The sequence below is a fragment of the Orcinus orca genome, chromosome 20 (genome assembly GCF_937001465.1).
Source record: "Orcinus orca chromosome 20, mOrcOrc1.1, whole genome shotgun sequence".
Classification (NCBI taxonomy): domain Eukaryota; kingdom Metazoa; phylum Chordata; class Mammalia; order Artiodactyla; family Delphinidae; genus Orcinus; species Orcinus orca.
In genome coordinates, this window is record NC_064578.1 from 30852620 (window position 1) to 30872819 (window position 20200).

The 20200-nt window shown below is 37.1% G+C and overlaps 2 protein-coding genes across 4 annotated transcripts in view; one reads left to right on the forward strand and one right to left on the reverse strand.

Annotated features, from left to right (window-relative positions):
• The window catches only part of RPGRIP1L (RPGRIP1 like), a 98874-nt gene that overhangs the window by 49033 nt on the left and 29641 nt on the right, over positions 1-20200 (forward strand). For all 3 annotated transcript variants that reach the window (XM_004264899.4, XM_033418964.2, XM_049702732.1), the window contains 7 exons: positions 2665-2816; positions 7183-7561; positions 10750-10940; positions 11055-11135; positions 12429-12530; positions 12965-13127; positions 14167-14240. In XM_004264899.4, coding sequence (XP_004264947.1) covers positions 2665-2816; positions 7183-7561; positions 10750-10940; positions 11055-11135; positions 12429-12530; positions 12965-13127; positions 14167-14240 — 1142 coding nt within the window. The remainder of the gene's footprint in view (positions 1-2664; positions 2817-7182; positions 7562-10749; positions 10941-11054; positions 11136-12428; positions 12531-12964; positions 13128-14166; positions 14241-20200) is intronic.
• On the reverse strand, positions 5787-6750 carry HNRNPA1L3 (heterogeneous nuclear ribonucleoprotein A1 like 3). Its single transcript, XM_049702739.1, is given in 2 exon segments — positions 5787-6443; positions 6445-6750. Coding segments are annotated over 2 exon segments (963 nt in total).

Here is a 20200-nt window from a genome sequence, read left to right on the forward strand (position 1 = left end):
GCCATGGCTCACGGGCCCAGCCGCTCCGTGGCATGTGGGATCTACCCAGACCGGGGCACGAACCCGTGTCCCCTGCATAGGCAGGCGGACTCCCAACCACTGCGCCACCGGGGAAGCCCAATTGTAGTACATTTATCAAAGTTTTTTAAGGAGCTTATCATGTTATCACTGTTACTAAGCACTGGGAATACAGTGATCACTGGTAAACAAGACAGAGCCCCTACCTTCATGTAGCTTACCTTCTAGAGGGGAAGATGGGCCATAAAACAAATATACATATCATTAGATATGAAGAAAAATTACCAGAGCAAGAGGCTAAAGAGAGAGATGGAAGGTTGCTAATTCAGATAAGGGCTTCCCTACGGGGTGCCATTGGTAAAGACCTGAATAAAGGTCCATGTCAGGATCCAGGGGAAGAATGTTTCCAGCAGAGGAAACAGCAAGTATTGTACAAAGGCCTGAGGGAGGAACAAACCTGCCATGTTGGAGGAACAGCAAGGAGGCCAGTGGCTAGAGCAGAGATGAGACTAAAGCAGTAGGCAGGGACCAGATCTCACTGTAGAGCCTTGTGGGTCATGGTGAGGTGTTTGGACTTTTTTTTCCTCTGAGTGATGCAAGTCATTGGGTGGTTTTGAGGAGAGAAGTAACGTGATCACACATAGGTTTTAGAAAAATCACCCTGGGTGCTGTGGGAAGAACAGTCTGTATGGGCCAAGCAAGAAAATAGGACCATTATCAGGCTGTTGCATTAATCTGTGGAAAGATGTTGGTGGCTTGGATTATGATGGTAATGAAAGTAGTGATAAGAATTGGTTATATTCAGTGTATATTTGATTAACTCTTCCTTAAAAACATGCTCATCAATTGAATGTAGAGTAATGAGGGAAACAAAGGAGGCGAGAATTTCTGGTGTGAGCAACCAGGACAATGATGAGGCCATTTATCGAGGTAGACCTGGGCAAGGAACAAATTTGACGAAAAAAGCTAAGAATTGTGTTTGAACAGGTTAAGATTGACCTGCCTATTAGACAGCCAAGTGGAAATGTCACCTAAACAGTTGGATATACTAGTCTGAAGGTCAGAGATAGAAATATAAAAGCAGGATTCATTAGCATACAGAATATATTTTAAGCCTTGGGCCTAGATAATTTCACATAGAGAGTGAGTATACATAAAGAAGAGAAGGTGACCAAGGACTGAGCCTTGGGAGACTCCAAAATTTAGAGTTCAGGAAGAAGAAGAGCCAGCAAAGGAGACCAAGGAGTGGCCAGTGAGGTGGGAGACAAACCAAGAGTATACAGTATCCTAGAGGCCAAGTGAAGAAACCTTTCAAGAAGAAAGGAGGGTGCATAATAGCCGGGTCATGGCAGCAACCTAAATGTCCATTGACAAATGAATGGGTAAAGATATGGCACATATGTACAATGGAATACTACTCAGCCATAAAAAGAAACAAAATTGGGTCATTTGTAGAGATGTGGATGGACCTAGAGACTGTCCCACAGAGTGAAGTAAGTCAGAAAGAGAAAAACAAATATCGTATATTAACACATATATGCGGAATCTAGAAAAATGGTGTGGATGAACTGGTTTGCAAGGCAGAAATAGAGACAGATGTAGAGAACAAACGTATGGACACCAAGGGGGGAAAGCGGGGGTGGTGGTGGGATGAACTGGGCAATTGGGATTGACATGTATACACTGATGTGTATAAAATAGATAACTAATGAGAACCTGCTGTATAGAAAATAAATAAAATTCAATAAATACATAAATTTTAAAAAAGGAAAACTTTTTTAAGTGACCAAGAAAAAAAGGAAAGAGGGTGACTTAGGTTCTGGGGAGGGATTTTATTTTATTGATTGCATAGGTGATATAGTCACATGGTTCAGAAGAACTTGCCCTCAAAAAACTTAGTGTGGTGGAGAAGTAGACTGGTGAACTGCCGATTGTGCCAAAGCAGTCAGTGCCCTAATGAGGACGTCTTTCTTCGTTTCTGCAAAGGAAGTATAGAGCTCTTAAGTCTCCTGGGAGCCCTAGAGGAAATCGTCACAGAGGAAGAAAGAGAAAGAGCTGCCTGAGTTAGAAGGCGTACTACAACTACAACCCCAGCAAGAGGGTGTGCAGGGCAGACATGCAAGGGTATATTACATACGGTATAGATTTGGCATAGCTATGGTATTTTTCCCTATACTTACGGCATGGTAGGAAAATGGGAAGGTGCCAAAGATTTCTCGAAAGTTGAATTCATATTCCATTCATAATTTTGAGGTTTCATTTTGTATGTGTCAGACTACATTGAGTGCAACTTGTTAAAAAATAAAAAGTAGCATCAGAAAGAATCGTGGAGTATTTGACTCAATGTTTAGATTTTTCTTTATATTTTAGAAAGATTGAAATAGTATAAACTGGACTACCTCAAACATAGTTTGACATAGTTTTTTAATAATATTTAACATACGGTGGAACTCGTACTTGCAGAAGTAACTTTATTTTCTTTATCTCTGTTATTTGCCAATCACACATCATTTGTGCAAGTCATATATTATTTTACTCAGTATAAAATTTATAGTTTTAATGTATAATACCATTGATGTATTTTTTACTGGTATATATTTTGATTTATGGGACTATTTTAACAGTGAGTTATGTATTGGTTTGTAGGAACTAAAGGAGACATCCCCAATTTTGGCACAGTAGAATACTGGTTCCGATTAAGAGTTCCCATGGATCAAGCAATTCGACTTTATCGAGAACGGGCAAAGGCTTTGGGATATATAACATCAAATTTTAAGGGGCCAGAGCAAATGCAATGGGTAAGCTTGTTTGACTTTACGACCCTTTTATGACACAGAAATTTTATAGTATTTCTTTATATTATCATGCTTTAAACCGAAATCATTTTCTTTCACAGCCATCAAGTGGCTTTTTTTAACTTTTTATTTTGAAATAATCATAGACTTACAGGAAGTAGCAAAAATAGTACAGAGGTCCCGTGTAGCCTTCACCCAGCTTCTCCCAATTATAATATTTTATGTAACTATAGTGTAGTATCAAAACCAGGAAATTGATATTGGTACAGTACTATTAACTAGGCTACAGACTTTATCCAGATTTTGCAAGTTTTTACATGCACTTATGTGCGCTTGCCATGTGCACGACTACTTGTGTGTGTGTGTGTGTGTGTGTGTGTGTGTGTGTGTGTAGGAAGAAGCAGAGTTCGATGCAGTTTCATCATGTGTATATAATCATGTAACTACCACCACAATCAAGATACAGAATTGCTCTTTTACCACGAAGGAACTCCCTTGTGCTATCCAGGACAGTTTCGAAAAAGAGAATTGCAGTACGATTATTACACATCAAGTGACTTTCGTTACAATTTCCACTGTTAAGGAAATGGATAGCTATTATTGAGCTTTCATTTATTCTCCTTTTTTCCAACTGTTTCCAACTTCTTCCAAGCTGTTTCAGAAACTTTTAGGTTTCTGAAATGCAGAGTAAAATATAAAATGAATATTCTTTTCCTGAGAATTAGAAGTATGAATGCAATTCCTCAGAGCAGCATTTTCCAAACTATGTTTCATGGAGTCTTAATAGCCATATTTCCAAAAGAATTCCATGATCCAGTAAATGCAGAAAACACTGAATTGAGAAGAATTCAATAGGATCCTTGACTTCAGGGCTTCTCGTGTATAACGTGAATCTCAAGAGGAAGCATAAAGTATACACTTATGTTAAGTAACAAAGGGATAGAATATAGTAGAAACATTTTGGAATGTCTGTTCAAGTCATGATTTTCTTTTTTCATTTGGACCTGCCCTCTTCTAATCCGTGGGGCTGGGCCCCCAGTGGCCAGCTTTACGTTTGGTGATCCTGTTCTCTCCCACTCCACCCAATTATGACTAATGATTCAGGAATATCCACCTGCCCCTAGCTGAGCGAATCAGATTCTGCTTTCTGAGATCAAGAGAAAGCAAGACTCTCCATGCCTGGAACATGTAAAGTTGGAAGCTGTGGGACAGCCATCTGCTACCATGCTAAATGGCAAAGGAAAGAAAATGGGACTGGAAGGAGAATAATGAACAAGCATACAGAGAAAAATGGAAACTAGATGGAGAGTAAATTCCTATAGTTTTCCAGTCCCATTACCTTCCTTAGATACAACCACATTTCTGCTATACAGTTCTATGAAATAACCCTGTAGCCTTATATAAAAGTCTCTTTTCATTGTATTTGCTGGGTGGAATTAGTTTCCATAACTTTCAATTAAAAGAACCATGACTAATATAACATTGATTCCGAAACTTAAAGAACGGCTCCCGTTTCCCAGAGATCATCCTTCTGGACTAGTATTCTTCAGAACACACTTTGGGAAACACTGTTATGGAAAGGGGAATTAGAGATAGAGAAACCACATGATTTATTAATTTTTGTGGTTTAAAGAGTTTTAGACTCCCAGTTTATGGGTTGAATGAGTCATTTACTGTTGGAATTTCAGCTTTTGTGGGTAGACTCGGGGGGAGAAACGGAGGGGGTACTTTCTAAGTCCTTCCACTCAGTCTTCTATAGCTGGATGCAAACGAGCCCTGGGAAAGCAGTGTTGTGATTCCCTTCTCAGATTTCCTCTCTCCACACCACCAGATGTCTCCACCAAGGAGATTATGACTTCGGTTCTGTTTTCCTTCTCTAGTAAACTTCTCTAGAATCAAAAGTTCCAGATGTTCAATCCAGATTCAAAAATGCAGTGAAAGAGGGGTCCCTGTATGGAAGGTAGAGAATTACCTAACACCACCGCAAGGCACTGCAACACTACATTCTTTGTCCCAGATCACATCAGCTATGGAAGGCTTAGCAGTTAGTCAATGCAGGTGTTTGCTAGAATACTTGTGCACTGACTGCCTGAGTAATAGTTCCAAAAAGGGCCATAGAGTAGTTTCTGACCCTGCCTGACAACTCCCTTTGCTCATCTCTCTTCTGAAATGTCCTTCCAATCCAAGGTTTTAGCCCTCCAATGTTTATCTCTCACTCTGTTTTCTTGTTCCTTGGCCTCAGGTATCTGCTTCCCCAGATCACATTGGTTCAGGATGAGGGCCAACCCAAATATAACAAAATCATCTCTGTGGGTGGGTACCATCAAATTCATTGGTTTCTCATTTAAGAATGCGATATGATCAGAATAACTGGAATGGTTGAAGGAGTAGCTCCTTTTTTTTTTAAGACATTTATTCAGCATCATGATCAGACTATTACATTTAGCAATCAACAGCATGGGTGCAAAAAAAAAAAAAATCTACATTAAAACCCTTTGTTGGGGGGCTTCCCTGGTGACGCAGTGGTTGGGAGTCCGCTTGCCGATGCAGGGGACACGGGTTCGTGCCCCGGTATGGGAAGATCCCACATGCCGCGGAGCGGCTGGGCCCATGGGCCATGGCCGCTGGGCCTGCGCGTCAGGAGCCTGTGCTCCGCAGCGGGAGAGGCCACAGCAGTGAGAGGCCCACATACCGCAAAAAAAAAAAAGAAAAACAAAAAATACCCTTTGTTGGAATGCTTTACACTTTCCACAGAACAGAAACTAAAAGAACCTGTTATACAATTAGTCACAAATACAGTCCCCGAGTTTTTTTGCCCATACACATGAGTACTGTCTAAAACATGTCTTCTTTGTAGCATCTAGGCCCTGCCACCACTGTGCTTGGCTGAGCTCACAAATCTCTTGTAACCTGTATCTTCCCTGTGACTTCTCTGGCTCTCCTCTCCTGCTAAGCTCTGTTTCCTGGCAGTAATTAAAACCTCCTGCCACTGCCATAGCTCCTGCTGCTGCTGGAACCACCATAGCTACCTTGGTTTTGGGGTTTGGCAAAGTATTGGCCTCCACCACCATAGTGGCCAGAACTTCTGCCTCCAAAGTTTCCTCCTTTCATGGGCCCAATATTTGAAGGTTGATTGTTGTAACTGCCAAAATCATCGTAGCTTCCACCACCTCCAAAATGGCTTCCATCGTTACCAAACCCATTATAGGCATCCCCACTGCCACCATATCCATCACCACTGTGGCTGCCACCAAAGCCAGCTCGGCCACTGAAGTTTCCTCCACGACCAAAGGTGTCATTCCCACCAAAACCCCCTCCACGACCACAACCAAAGTTTCCAGAACCACTTTGACCTCTTTGGCTGGATGAAGCACCAGCCATCTGTTGCTTAGGTAGGGCTTTCCTTACTTCACAGTTGTGGCCATTCACAGTGTGGTATTTCTGAATGACAGTCTTGTCTACAGAGTCATGGTCATCAAAGGTTATGAAAGCAAAGCCTCTCTTTTTGCCACTGCCTCGATCAGTCATGACTTCAGTCACTTCAGTTTTCCCGTACTGTTCAAAATAATCTCTTAGGTGATGTTCTTCAGTGTCTTCTTTAATGCCACCAATAAAAATCTTTTTCACAGTTTAAGTGGGCACCAGGTCTTTGAGAATCTTCTCTTGAGACGGCCCTCTTTGGTTCCCCAACTCTTCCATCCACCTCGTGTGGCCTTGCCTTCATGGCCGCATCCACCTCCTCCACAGTGGCATATGTGACAACCCCGAAGCCTCTGGAGCACCTGGTGTTTGGATCCCTCATTACCACACAGTCTGTGAGCGCTCCCCGCTGCTCGCAATGGCTCCTCAGACTGTCATCGGTTGTTTCAAAGCTCAAACCTCCGATGAAGAGCTTCTGCAGCTGTTCAGGCTCTTTGGGAGACTCTGACTTAGACATGACGGCAGTGGAGGGGAGAGACATCAACGATGCTTACCTGGCAGCGTCCACGGGCAGACAGGAAGGAATAGCTCTTAATAAAATTGTGAACTAGGGGACATTTGTCTTGGACCTAACTGCTCACTTTACCTGTTAATTATTAAATAGAATTAAAGAACATCAGATTAACTATTTTCTTGGCTTTATTTGGTTTTAACAGCAATCTCTACATGTATGCTCAGTCTTCTATATTTGCTGCTAATAGCATCCGTACATACGTTCTAGAGAGTATTGGTTTTAAATAAGAGTCGAGTCTTTTACTGGGAAATTCACTTTGAAGTGAAAATCTGCAGCTTTTTGTCCATCTACAAAAGTATTTTGTTTGGGGGTTGGCAGCTGTTGTTTACTTTTCACTGTATTATTACTATGATATAAATATGTATGTTTTTCCAGTTAAGTCAGCAAGCACCCAAAACTGCTCAGCTCGGTTCTACTGATTCCACAGATGGCAACTTAAATGAACTTCATGTTACAGTAAGATGCTGCAGGCGCCTGCAGTCCCGAGCAAGCCACCTTCAACCACACCCATATGTTGTGTACAAGTTTTCTGACTTTGCAGACCATGACACAGCCATCATTCCCTGTAGCAGTGATCCACAGTTTGATGATCATATGTGTTTCCCAGTGCCAATGAATATGGATTTGGATCGATACCTTAAGTCAGAGTCTCTGAGTTTTTATGTGTTTGATGATAGTGATACCCAGGAGGATATTTACATAGGAAAAGTCAATGTGCCTCTGATTTCATTGGCACATGACAGGTGTATTTCAGGTAAGCCTATTTCTTGAATCCATGAAATTGTTTAAAAAAAAAAACACCACCTAAATTATACCTCAGTGTTATGGATATGATCTGTTTGTAACAATCTTCCTAGCCTTCTCAGATAATCTTAAACTTTGGGCCCATAATATTATATTGTTTTAGTTATTTTCTTAGTAGTTGTTCCAGGTATTACAGTATGCACCTCAGCTTGCCACAGTCAAACTTAATGCTAATAACTCCATTAAAATTTAGAAAATCTGCTCCAGTATAATTCCATTCCCTCCCCCCTCCTCTGTGATATTGTTGTCATATATATGTACATAGTATGCCTGTATATGTTATAAACTCAACAGTACAATGTTATAATTATTGCTTTATATAACTTTGTCCTTAAGGGAGAATATATATAATTATAGGAGGCTTTTATATTAACTTACATATTTACCATCTCTGGTATTCTTTATTTCCTCATTTGGATTTGAGTTACTGTCTGGTGTCATTTTCTTACTCCAAATAGCTCTATTTCCTCCCCCTCTTTTGTGTTATTATTTCATATATTTTTTAATCTTTACATGTTATAAGTCCAGGATTATAATTTTATAATTATTGTTTTATGCAGTTGTTTTTTAAATCAGCTAAGAGGAAAAACATATTTATACTGTGTTTTATAATTACCTATGTAATTACCTTTATTCACATCTGTTCCTTCATGTTGATTTGAGTAACCATCTGGTGTCACTTGCTTTTAGCCTGAAGAAACTCTTTCAATATGTCTTGTAAGTCAGGTCTGCTGGCAATGAATTCACTTAATCATTGTTATTTGGGAATGTCTTTATATTTTAGCTTTTATTTTCTGAAGGATAGTGTTGCTGGATATCATATTCTTAGTTGTCAGGTTTATTTTCTTTAAGCACTTTGAGTACATCAGACAGTTGATTCTGGCATCCGTTGTTTCTAATGAGAAATCATCTGTTAATCTTATTATGGTTCCCTTCTACATGATACAGCTTTCAAGATTTTTTTTTTTTTTTTTTTTTTTGGCTTTTGACAATTCAACTCTAATGTGTTTAGATGTGGATCCCTTTGTGCTTATTCTACTTGGAAGCTTTTGAGCTTCTTTATGTGTAGGGTACTGTTATGCACCAAATTTGGGGAATTTTCTGCCCTTCTTCAGTTATTTTTTCTGTCCTTTCTTCCCCTTCTTAGATTCCTGTTACACATATGTTCATATGTTTAATGGTGTCCTACAGGTCTCTGAGGCTCTGTTGATTTTTTTTCATTTTTTCTCTTCAGATTGGATAATCACGGTTGATCAATCTTCAAGTTCATTGATTCTTTCTTCTGCAGCTCATATCTCCTACTCAGCCCCTCTATTGAATTTTTTCATTTCAGTAATTATACTTTCTAACTCCAGAATTCCTTTTTAACTGTCTCTTTTTTTATTGAGATATAGTTGATGTATAATATTATATGTTATAGGTATACAACATAGTGATTTGTAATTTTTAAGGGTTATACTCCATTTATAGTTATTATAAAATATTGGCCGTATTGCCTGTGTTGTACAATATATTCTAGTTCTCTTTTTTTATAATTTCTATATCTTTATTATATTCTCTGTTTTATAAGTCATTGTCATCACACTTTCCTTTAATTCTTTAAATATGGTTTCTTTTAGCTCTTTGAACATATTTATAATAGCTGCTCTGAGGTCTTTGTCTCCTAAGTCTAACATCTGGATGCCCTCAGAAAGTATCTGTGGATGACATTTTGTCTCCTGTTTCTTTGAATATCTCATGAATTTTTGTTCTTGTTTAAAATTGGACATTTAGGACACTATATTGTAGCATCTCTAGATTCCAGCCCTCCACAGGGTTGCTGTTGCTGTTGTTGTTTGGTGACTTGCCTGGACTACTTCTGTAGTCTTTTTCCCTCACTATAGCCACTGATGTCTCTGCTAAGTTTTTGTTTGCTTGTTTTATTCTTGTTTTAATTTTAAGCCTGAACATAGTTTAGTGGTCAACCAGTGGTTGTTGAGAGTTGTGTTTAAACAGCTTGAGCTGGCAGGCTTCCACCCTTTGCCTATGGATCAGTGTATGGCTTGGGTAATGCATTCAAAGTTCAGACAGTCTACAAGTCTCACATTCAGCCAGGGACAAGTAGCGTACTAGTGTCTTTTCTGAATCCCACTGTCTTTACTGAGGTTCAGTAGATTTTCTTAAATAAATGCTTCTTAATTTGTTGTATACCTTTGATCAGTTTCCAGAGTTCTTAAGTGATTATTTCTGTTCATTTTATCCAGTGTTATCATTGCTTTTTGTGGAATATATTTACTGATCTCTTCACTCAGCCATTCTGTAAGTCTCACCTGTGCCTGTAGTAGAAGTTTCTCACCTCCCTATATTCCACCTGTGTCCTTTTTGCTACCTAAAGTCTAGAGTTGTTTAGTTTTTTCTTTCCTAGCCAGCCATTAAAAGAAGTGTCAAACACTTGAGAACCAAGTAATGGATACCCATAAACAAAAGTTATGCTTGAAATATAGGTTTGGTTTTTTCATGTCAGGGATTTTCATACTGAAAATTCTAGTATGATGATTAAAATTTGTGACTCAATATTATGTATTCAGCTAGGTGATACTTTTTGTTACTGCTATATGTTTTGGGTGGTTTGTTTATTTTATGGACTTTTTTTACTGTGCTACTATTAATTTGGAATAATTTAACAAATCCCAGTAAAATGTATTTAAAATTAGAACTATGTAGTAACATAAAGACTCCTTAGGATACATATATTATTTGAAATTTTGAAGTTTTAATATATTTTTCTACAGACACACAAGAATATCAAGTCAAAATGAAGCTTGTTATCTGAGCTATAACCCAGATAATATCTTAGAGGAAGGCTAAGAATTCTGAAGAATCTCTGAATTTAATTTCAGTGAATTAAAATATTTCTAAGTCAATTATCTCATCTTTGAATTAGTATTATCTTTGAGGCCTTAACTTCTGAAAGCAGTCTGCTTGAGAGATGAACCTATCATAGATCCTTTTGTCTTATTTTGTTCTCTTAAGTCATTTGGCTTGTGAGTAAAAGCCAGACTTAATAAGTTGTGGGTAGTTCTTTTTGCTCTTCTTTAATTTTTATGGTAATAAAACTTCACTCTAGCATTAATTAAAATTCTTTTTGTAATTTGACAGGAATATTTGAGTTAACAGATCATAAAAAGCAGCCTGCAGGAAGCATCCATGTCATACTGAAATGGAAATTTGCTTACCTTCCACCAAGTGGATCCATAACAACTGAAGACTTAGGGAATTTCATACACAAAGAAGAGGCTGAAGTTGTTCAAAGACTACCTCCAGCATCCTCTGTTAGCACACTAGTTGTAGTGAGTAACAGTGACTTTGAATTTCCGATGAAAGTAAATAGCCACATAAAAGAGAAAAAAAAAATCTGAAAGGTATGTTCATCATTCTCAGTTTGACATATTGGTTTATCTTAGGCACCAACACCTAAACCAAGACGTTTAACACCTAAAGATAAGAAGGTATCTTTTGTGGATATCACACCACATCAGCGTTCTGTAAGTAGTAAACACTCAAAATACTAATTTTTTTTCCCATAACAAATATTCGGAATAAATGATATAGTATACCCTCCCTGATTTAAACGGAAACATAAATAAAATACTTCTTCCCTTAAAATGTTACCTTTGTAATTTGGCACTGTGTGTAAGTGTTAAATGTTCTTACTCTTTGATCTGAACCCTCCTTTGGCCCCATATCTCTCTCCAGATACTGCCCGAATCCTCTGCCCCCATTTACCATAAAGCAAAACAGAACAAAACTCTTCAAAAAGTTGTCTTAATTCCATCTTCCTTTCCTCATACTGTTCCTTACTCACACTAGTAAAACTTTTCCTCCTTAAAGCCACTCTTGCTAAGGTCACAGTGACTTTCACTTTGCCACTTTTCACAGTGGCCGATTCTCAGTCTCCATCTTAATCTCCCAGTAACCTTTGACACAATGGAATACTTGCTCCTTTTACTCTTGGCCTCTGGGATACCATGCCTTCCTAGTTTTCCTCTAATTTAGCCAGTTATTCTTCTCATTCTCCTGGACCATAACTCTAAATGTTGAAGTACCTCAGCAGTCAAACTTCAGACCTAGACCTCTTCTCTTCTCAATCTGTATCTAAGTAAAGAGATCTTATCCAAAAAACAAACAAGCAAATGAACAAACATAACAAAACAGAAACAGAGTTACAGATAGAAAGAACAAATGTGGTTGCCAGAGGAGAGAGGGGTAGGGGGGAAGAAACAAATAGATGAAAGAGGAAAGGAGATACAGACTTCCAGTTGTAAAATAAATGGGTCACAGGTATGAAATGTACAATGTGAGGAATATAGTCAGTAACTATGTAGTATCTTTGTATGGTGACATATCATAACTAGACTTATCGTAGTGATCATTTTGAAATGTAAAGAAATAGAGAATCACTGTGTTATGTAACAGGAACTAACATAGTGTTGTAAGTCAATTATACTTCAAAACCAAACAAATTCATAGAAAAAGAGATCAGATTTCTGGCTACCAGAAGCAGGGGATGGGGGAGGGACAATTGGATGAAGGTGGTCAAAAGGTACAAACTTCCAGTTATAAGATAAATAAGTACTAGGGATGTCATGTCCAACATGATAAGTATAATTAACACTACTATATTTTATATATGAAAATTATTAAGAGAGTAAATCCTAAGTGTGCGTGTGCGTGTGTGTATGTGTGTGTATATATGTGTGTGAAAAAGTCTTATCATGATTGGGGATTTAATAATAAATACAAAGTAACATACATGCATGTTTTCACGTTAATGTAAGGAGACCTGTACTTCTCCTGAAGATATGAAGGAAATTTCACCAGAAGTGGAACATACACCAGAAATAGAAATTAATATGCCAACTGTTTCACATATTCCTGAGGTATGTGTTTGTATTAAAATTATTTTGAAAGGTTTGTTTTTTTAAGACTTTGTCTTTGCATTGACATGGATCAAGAAATCATATCATTGATCCTATTTTTATATATGACTTCCTTGGAATAGAAATATCAAAAATATCACAAGTATAACAGTTACAATTAAGCAGACATTAGTAGGTAGTAAATACATATGTGAATTAAAGTATAATGTCAAATTCATTTTGAGATTAATGCTTTTTTATTCTTAGTTTCTAATCATATTTTAATTTATCTGCATATTTTCATTTATACAGCTTAAGTGATTATTTTCTAATGACTCATATATATAGTGCATGTAGTGCATATTTACGTGCTTAATTATCATTCAAGTGCATCAGCAAGAATGCTATAAATGTGATCTAAGCAATAATATATCAACGTGCTTTTATTTCTTCAGGTTTCTCAGGAAAGCAGTGTAGATAAGGTAAAAGAGAATACAGAGAAAGTACAACAAGGAAGAGATGATGATGTGTCTTTACTCTCTGAGGGTCAGCTTGCAGAACGAACTTTGACTTCTTCTGAAGATGAAACAGAAATAACTGAAGAACTGGAACCAGAAGGTGACTTTCTTTTTTAAATTAACATTATTTCCTTAACTCTGTTTTATTTAATCTGTTAGAGCGTGCATGCCTCATAGAACATCTTCATTTAATAGTGACCGTACTTCCTGATAGCAGTTTCTTGACAGAAATGATGGGATATATAGGTCAGTCTGGTCAGCTGTGGCCAGGTGGAATTGTTGCATATCTTCTTATTTCAACTTGGAGCACCACAACAGAATGCAAGTATTGTGGCTGACCATGTTCCCAGTTTATATTTTAAGTGACTTTATAGCCTCTTTGGGTTCAGTACTGTTATCTGGGTTATTCTAGAGGATTTGACTTTTTAAAAATTAAAACTAAGAACTCAGACCAATAAAAGACAACTTGCATCATGATTTAATTTATATAAACATCTAGAAAAGGCAAACAGATTAATCTGTTGTGACAGAAAGCATTTAAGTGGTTGCCTAGGGAAGGACAAACGGGAATAGAAAGGTGCAGAAGGAAAGAGATTACAAGGGGGCATGAGGAAATTTTGGGGGGTGATAGATATGTTCACTGTCTTAATTGTGGTGATGGTTTCACAGAATTACATATTTGTCAAAATATATAGTTTCAGAATGTAAATACAGACTTTGTACTTTAAATTTGTGTGGTTTATTATATGTCAGTTTACTGCAATAAAGCTGTAAAACCTTTAAAAATGTTTTTAAATAGTAGGAATAACTTGATTTTGACACAGTAGCATTGGTTAGGCTGTTAGACATTATTACCATGTTCTTCTCTTTAAAAAATTTTTTTTAATTTCATACTAGAGCAAGCTACATTCTTATTTCCTTTGTTTCTGCTAAAACTAAACCTGGAATTTTTCGGTCATTTTTTTCTCTTTTCTAAAATGTAATATAAATATCTTTACTGCTAAAAAAATCCAGACATGATAACCATATTGTTCTTTTAAGGTTATCCTTGTAATGTATGCTTATTTCTCTCCATGTCACAAGGTGCAAATATAATTGGTTTAACAGATTTAAAGCAAAAAAATTTTATTTTTTAACAGATGAAGAAGACAGATCAGCTTCTGACAGTGATGAGTGTATTATTCCAGGTCCTACCGCCAAGACCATCAAACAGGTCAGTAACCTGATATCAACCAGAAATGTTCTGAAATAAAGCTGCCTTTCATTCATAGTTTATCAGTCTTCATATATGAAAATCTTAAGGCAGAATATTTCTGGAAAAATTTTAATGTGTTATCATAATCTTATCCAAGTAATCATCTAGTACGAGAAGATTTTATTTACACTTTCATTATGTAACAGACCATAACATGTAAGTGTTATTTTTGCTTACATGTTTAAGAGTACCTAACATCAGTAGCTTCAATAGTTACTTGCTAAAACCAGCTGACTTCTCTGACTCCTTTTCAGAACCATTATACAAAGATGTATTAAATCAAATCTGAACTTTAAAGAATTCAAAATGTGAGATTGCATTTAAAACTATAATAACTTACACATGTGAATTCATAGGCTATTCACATGTGTAAGTTATCTAAATATGTCACTGATAAGCTATTAAAGTTATTTCATTCTGCCAAAAAATTAAACCCTTAGAAGGTAATTAATTTCATATAGGTATACTTCGCTTGTTTTGTAGCACATTGCTGAAAAGTAGTATGTAAATTGAAATTTTGAGAAGAAAATTATACTTTAATTTACATAGGAAGTGTCCCACTTACCAGAGCATTTCTCATTGTAAGGGGAGAAAAAGGTTTTATAAAGTAAATGTAAGTAAAGTGCTAGCTTTTTCTATTCATCTACATTAATTTTCCTGAAATGATTAATTGTATTCCTTTTCTTTAGAATTTCTACTTTATTTTTAAGAATTGCAATACTTATTTCAACTCTTAAAATCTCACATTCTTAGCTTAATCTCTCTGCAGAACAAACCCATAAAACAGAACATTTCAGTTGTCACAGATGCCTCCGTAAAATAGAGAAATCCGTTGTTTCCATGATTGACAAATACAAACAGATGATTATAAATATAAACAGAACAACTCATCTGTCCAAAGTTTTATTATAATTATTATTATATAATTATTAATTATAATAACATCATCTAACATATAGTGTACTGATATATGGAATCATTATTGCTCAAAAGTGATAAATTAAAAAAGGAATCTTGCATATGGTTGCCTGAAGACTTAATTATAGCATTTAGTTCAATTCAGTTTAATTCGTTTGCTTTGTCAAATCTGAAATTGTTAAATTATTTTATCAAAATAAATCAAATTATTTCAGTGAATAGAAATTCTCTACCCTCTACTGGAAATTTTTGATAATGGGAATCAATGGGAAAATGAGCCTCTTGTGTGGAATTTAGCTGTCTAGCCATTTGTATTAGTCAGTTTTCCAAAGAAACAGAACCAATAAGATAAATTTATATAGAGAGAGAAAGAAAGTTACTAAAAGGAATTGTCTCTCGTGATTATGGAGAATATGGAGTCCCAAGATCTGCAGTCTACAAGCTGGAGACCCAAGGAAGTCAATGGCTTAGTTCCAGTCTGAGTTGGAAGACCTCAGAACTAGGAGAGCCCGTGGTGTGAGTTCCTGTCCTAAAGCAGGCAGGCAGGAGACCTACAAAGAGTAGATGTTTCAGTTCGGTTCAAGGGCAAGAAAAGACCAATGTCCCAGCTCAAGGCAGTCGGGCAGGAAAAGTTCCCTATTACTCAGCCTTTTTGTTCTATTCAGGTCTTCAATTAATTGGATGAGGCCCCATCCACATTAGAGTATAATCGGCTTTACTCAGTCTGCCAATTCAAATGTTAATCTCATCCAGAGACACCTTCACAGACTTACCCAGAATAATGTTTGACCAAATGTCTGGGTACCTCGTGGCCCAAACAAGTTGCATATAAATTTAACCATCACATCATTTTATTAAGAATACTCCATTCATTACATCAAGAGTAGTAAGCCTGCAAGCTTGATTCAGATATCTCTCTCACATGGTTCACATTTCTTTCTCAGTAGTTCTGCAAGACTCTGCTTACTTTCATCACGATTTTTGAAAGGCTATATTGTTTAGCCTTTTGAACATAACAATATGAGATACTGAATCAGTCCTAGGGTCTACAGGACTAGTACCAAGGGGTATATTTATCTAGCCAATCTACAAACAGCACTCATCTCTCTTGTTATAACTCAGCGATTCCCAGGGATTCACCATCTGCAGTTTGTGATCACTCTTCCGTAAGGAGGTAGATATAGTGTTCCGGCCCTGCCCTCAGGAAACATTACATTCATTGGGAAGATGTTTTCATGAAAAAGTCAAGTAGTAATTCAGCAGTTAAATTACAATATAAAACAATGTCAGGAGACAGTACCAATGATTAATAGTCAGATATTTGAGCTAAAGAATAAAGCTGTTTGGGACCTATCCTCCTCATTTTCCAAATGAGTAAACTGAGATTTTGAAATAAGGTGACTTGCTGACAATCATGCCACTAATTAAGGAAGTTCAGAGGGAGGAGAAATTTGGAGTGATTTTTCAATAGACTTCATTAAGGATATGCCCACAAGCTGGCTCACCCACCCTTTCTCATAGTTTCGTGTCTGCTTTTTCTCATTGTAAGCTGACTTTTTCTGCTTCACTTGCTTACTGCCCAAAGATAGCCACACAGAACACCCAGCCCCAAGGAGAAGGATCTGATGAGCCACGTCTAGCCTCTGGATTGGGTCCATCTTTATCAGTTGTGCTCCTTTGACCCATTTAGCTGTGGCCAGTCACACAGTAGAAAGGAGTGTCCTGCTTTAACTGTGACAACTCAAAGATGTGGATATATGGCAGCAGGGAGAAAATCATGTGCATTTTTACTGCAGGCAGGGATGCACATTATGTTTCAGAAGTCAAGAATACACTAACTGGAGAAGCCTTTCTGTAGAAAGGGATAGAAGACTTCAGTTACAATGGTGAAGACTAAATGTTTTGGATTTTATCCAAGAGACACTAGGGAGACATTGCAACAGTTAATTTTATTTTCTAAACATTATATTCATCATCTAAGAGTAACTTTCAAAGTATGGAGAAATGCTATCTAAATTATGTCATCTTAGACCAGTGATTTTCAACTGGGGGCAATTTTGCCACCCAAGGGACGTTTTGGCACTGTCTGGAGGCATTTTTGGTTGTCACACTGGGAGGGACTACTACTGGCATCTAGTGGTTAGAAGTCAGGGCTGCTGCTAAACGTGCAGCAAAGCATAGGACCCACGACAAAGAACTATCTGGCCTAAAATGTCAATAGTGCTGAGGTTGAGAAGTCCTATATCAGACTTTCAACAGAATCATGTATATATTGACAACATTGCTAGCATCTCAGTGCAGTTATACAGTGCTCTTAACTAAGAGTAAAGAACTTTGATTTAACCAAGAAGTTTAGTGAAAGAGCTGTTCCTCTAAAATATTCAATTAATTCTAATGTACACATATATTTTTCCTTTGTAGTAAACTGGGTTTTTTCCTTATTACTTCCAGAAAAGTAATTTGTGTTACTTTGCTACAGCCTAATACAGCCTTCACTACCATTCCAAAATGTGATTTCCTATAATGGTTTTAGATGCTGTCTCAGAAGTGTGAATATCGTTTAAAGCAAGCGGCTATTTTAAGCAATGCTTTGTGCCTTGGTAGCCATTAATCAGCTCCCATGTGGTTTTAAAAATTCTACTTTTAGTAGAAGGTAATGACCAGAATCTTATGTTCATAGGTGAAATTTGGTTTTGTTAAATTATATAACAAATACAGTAAAATAGTATAATCTGTAAGCACAGAAACAAAATAAGAGATCATCATAATGTTGAAATACAGCATTTTCTAGTGATTGTACCAGTTTTTCTGTGTGCTACTTCTGCAAATCGTTTGGTTTGATATGAGTCATGGAACCTTTTTCTTTACAGATTCCATAAGCAGTACAAAGAACTCCTGAATACGTTTCACTCAGATTCATCAGTTGTTAACATTTGTTCATACTCTTTTTTTAATCATTTCTCTTCTCTCTCCTATATATGCTTATATGCAGTATGTATACATCATAAACACACATTCTTACATACATAGTTGTAATGAATCATTTGATAGTTGCAGAGATCATGCCCCTTTACCCCTAAATACTTCAGAATAATAATACTGTAATCTACAGTTCTTATTAAAATTTTGCCAGTTGTCCCAGTATTATCCTTTATAGCATGTTATTAATCTGGTCCAGGATCAAATCCAGATCACACATTGCATTTAGTTTTCATTCCTCTGTAGCCTCCTTTAATGCGTAATGGTTCCTCAGCCTTCCATTGAGTTGGTCTTTCATAACATTGACATTTTTTAGGAATGCAGGCCATTTATATTGTAAAATGTCCTTCAATTTGGATTTGTGTGATTCAGGTTATTCGTTTTGGTAGGAATACTACAGGAGCAATGCTGTGTCCTTTTCAGTGCATGATACCAGGAGACACAGGATGTCATTTTATCTGATTGTTGATAGTAACTTTTAAGCACAAAAATACTTGTGGCTCATTAGTTTCTTCTTTTGTCTCCTCTTTAAGAACTGCTTCAGGTAGAAATCTCAGGACAGGAATACATAGCTTTCTTTGGAAGGGAAGATACTACTGAGTGTCTAATATGTGCTAAGCACATGCTATGTAATATCTCCTTATAGTTCTCACAGCAATTCTTTATTCATTAGCATCTACTGTGTATCATACAAGAAACAATCCCTAGCCTCAAAAAATTCACAATCTAGGGCAAACACAATTGCAATGCAGTGGTCAGCGCTAGGAGAATGGAATGCACAGCTGCTGTGGGAGCCTTCAGGAGGGGTGCCTAACTCAGCATGAGGGACCCTCATCAAGGATGGCTTCCTAGAGTCAGTGAAGCTTGAGCCAAGACTTGAAGATGATTAAGAATTAGTGGAAGCAGAGGAGGGGACATTATAGGCCAAAGAAACAAAAGCATAAGAATTTGAGAGAATGTGGAGCATGGCTTGTTCTGAGAATCAGAGCGGTTTTAGGATGGGCCAAGCCTATGGCACACATGGGGATCCCCAGGAGAATATGCTGAAAAGATAGTCATGTCCAGAGCATTGAGGCTTCTGTGTGTTATCTGAGGAGGTTGAAGTCTATCCTGAAGTTCTACGAGCGGCCAATGAGGATTTTTAAGGGAGGAGGAAGAAGATCAGTCATTCGTTAAACAGGTAGTGAGCATTGTCTGTCCCGAGCCTTATTCTAGGGACTGGGAATTTAGCAGTGAATAAGAGAAATAAGTCTCTTGCTCTTGTGGAGCTTGCACTCTTGAATCACATTTTAAAAGATCCTGCTATCAATAAAGTAAAGAATAGATTAGAGGCACAGGGACTAGTTAAAAAGTAATTAAATAACCCCACTCTGTGGTTACCTCCACTTTGTAGAAATTTTTTAAATTGCCTTTACCTATAGCTATAATGTCACAAAATTGAGACTGAGAGTAGTGTCCTAGATAAACATCATTTATAAACATTATTTATAAACAACATCATAGCCAATTACGCTATGAATTTCAATTATCTACTACACTGTGTAAGCAATTTAAGATTATTCAGTTTCTTTTTTTTCATGTTACAGAATCTGACAGCTCATAGTTATTTTTTAGAAATGTTGATCCTTAAAAGGAATCTAACAGATTTCCCAGGACTCAGACATATTACTTGGTTCTTCCTCTTTTCTTCATGTCTGTGATGTATAATTAATCATAGATTACTTCATTTTGTTTCATTTCATTTACAACATTTATGAGCTTCACTTTGTCAGAATGAAATGCTTGTCCCCTCCTTTCCTTTCCAAGGTGGCATAATTAATGTTAGCATCTTTTTTAACAGACTACATAAAGTTTAGTGGCTGGATTAAATCAAGTCATTAACATAATGTGCCACCCAATTTGCCCCTATCTCTCTTCGTTTCCAGGACATCAAAGTGCCACAGAGCACCAGTGTAATTGGGCCTTGCTGGCCTGTCAGGTTCCGTCAGCCTGATGACTGCTGCTTTTACTAAAAAGCTTCT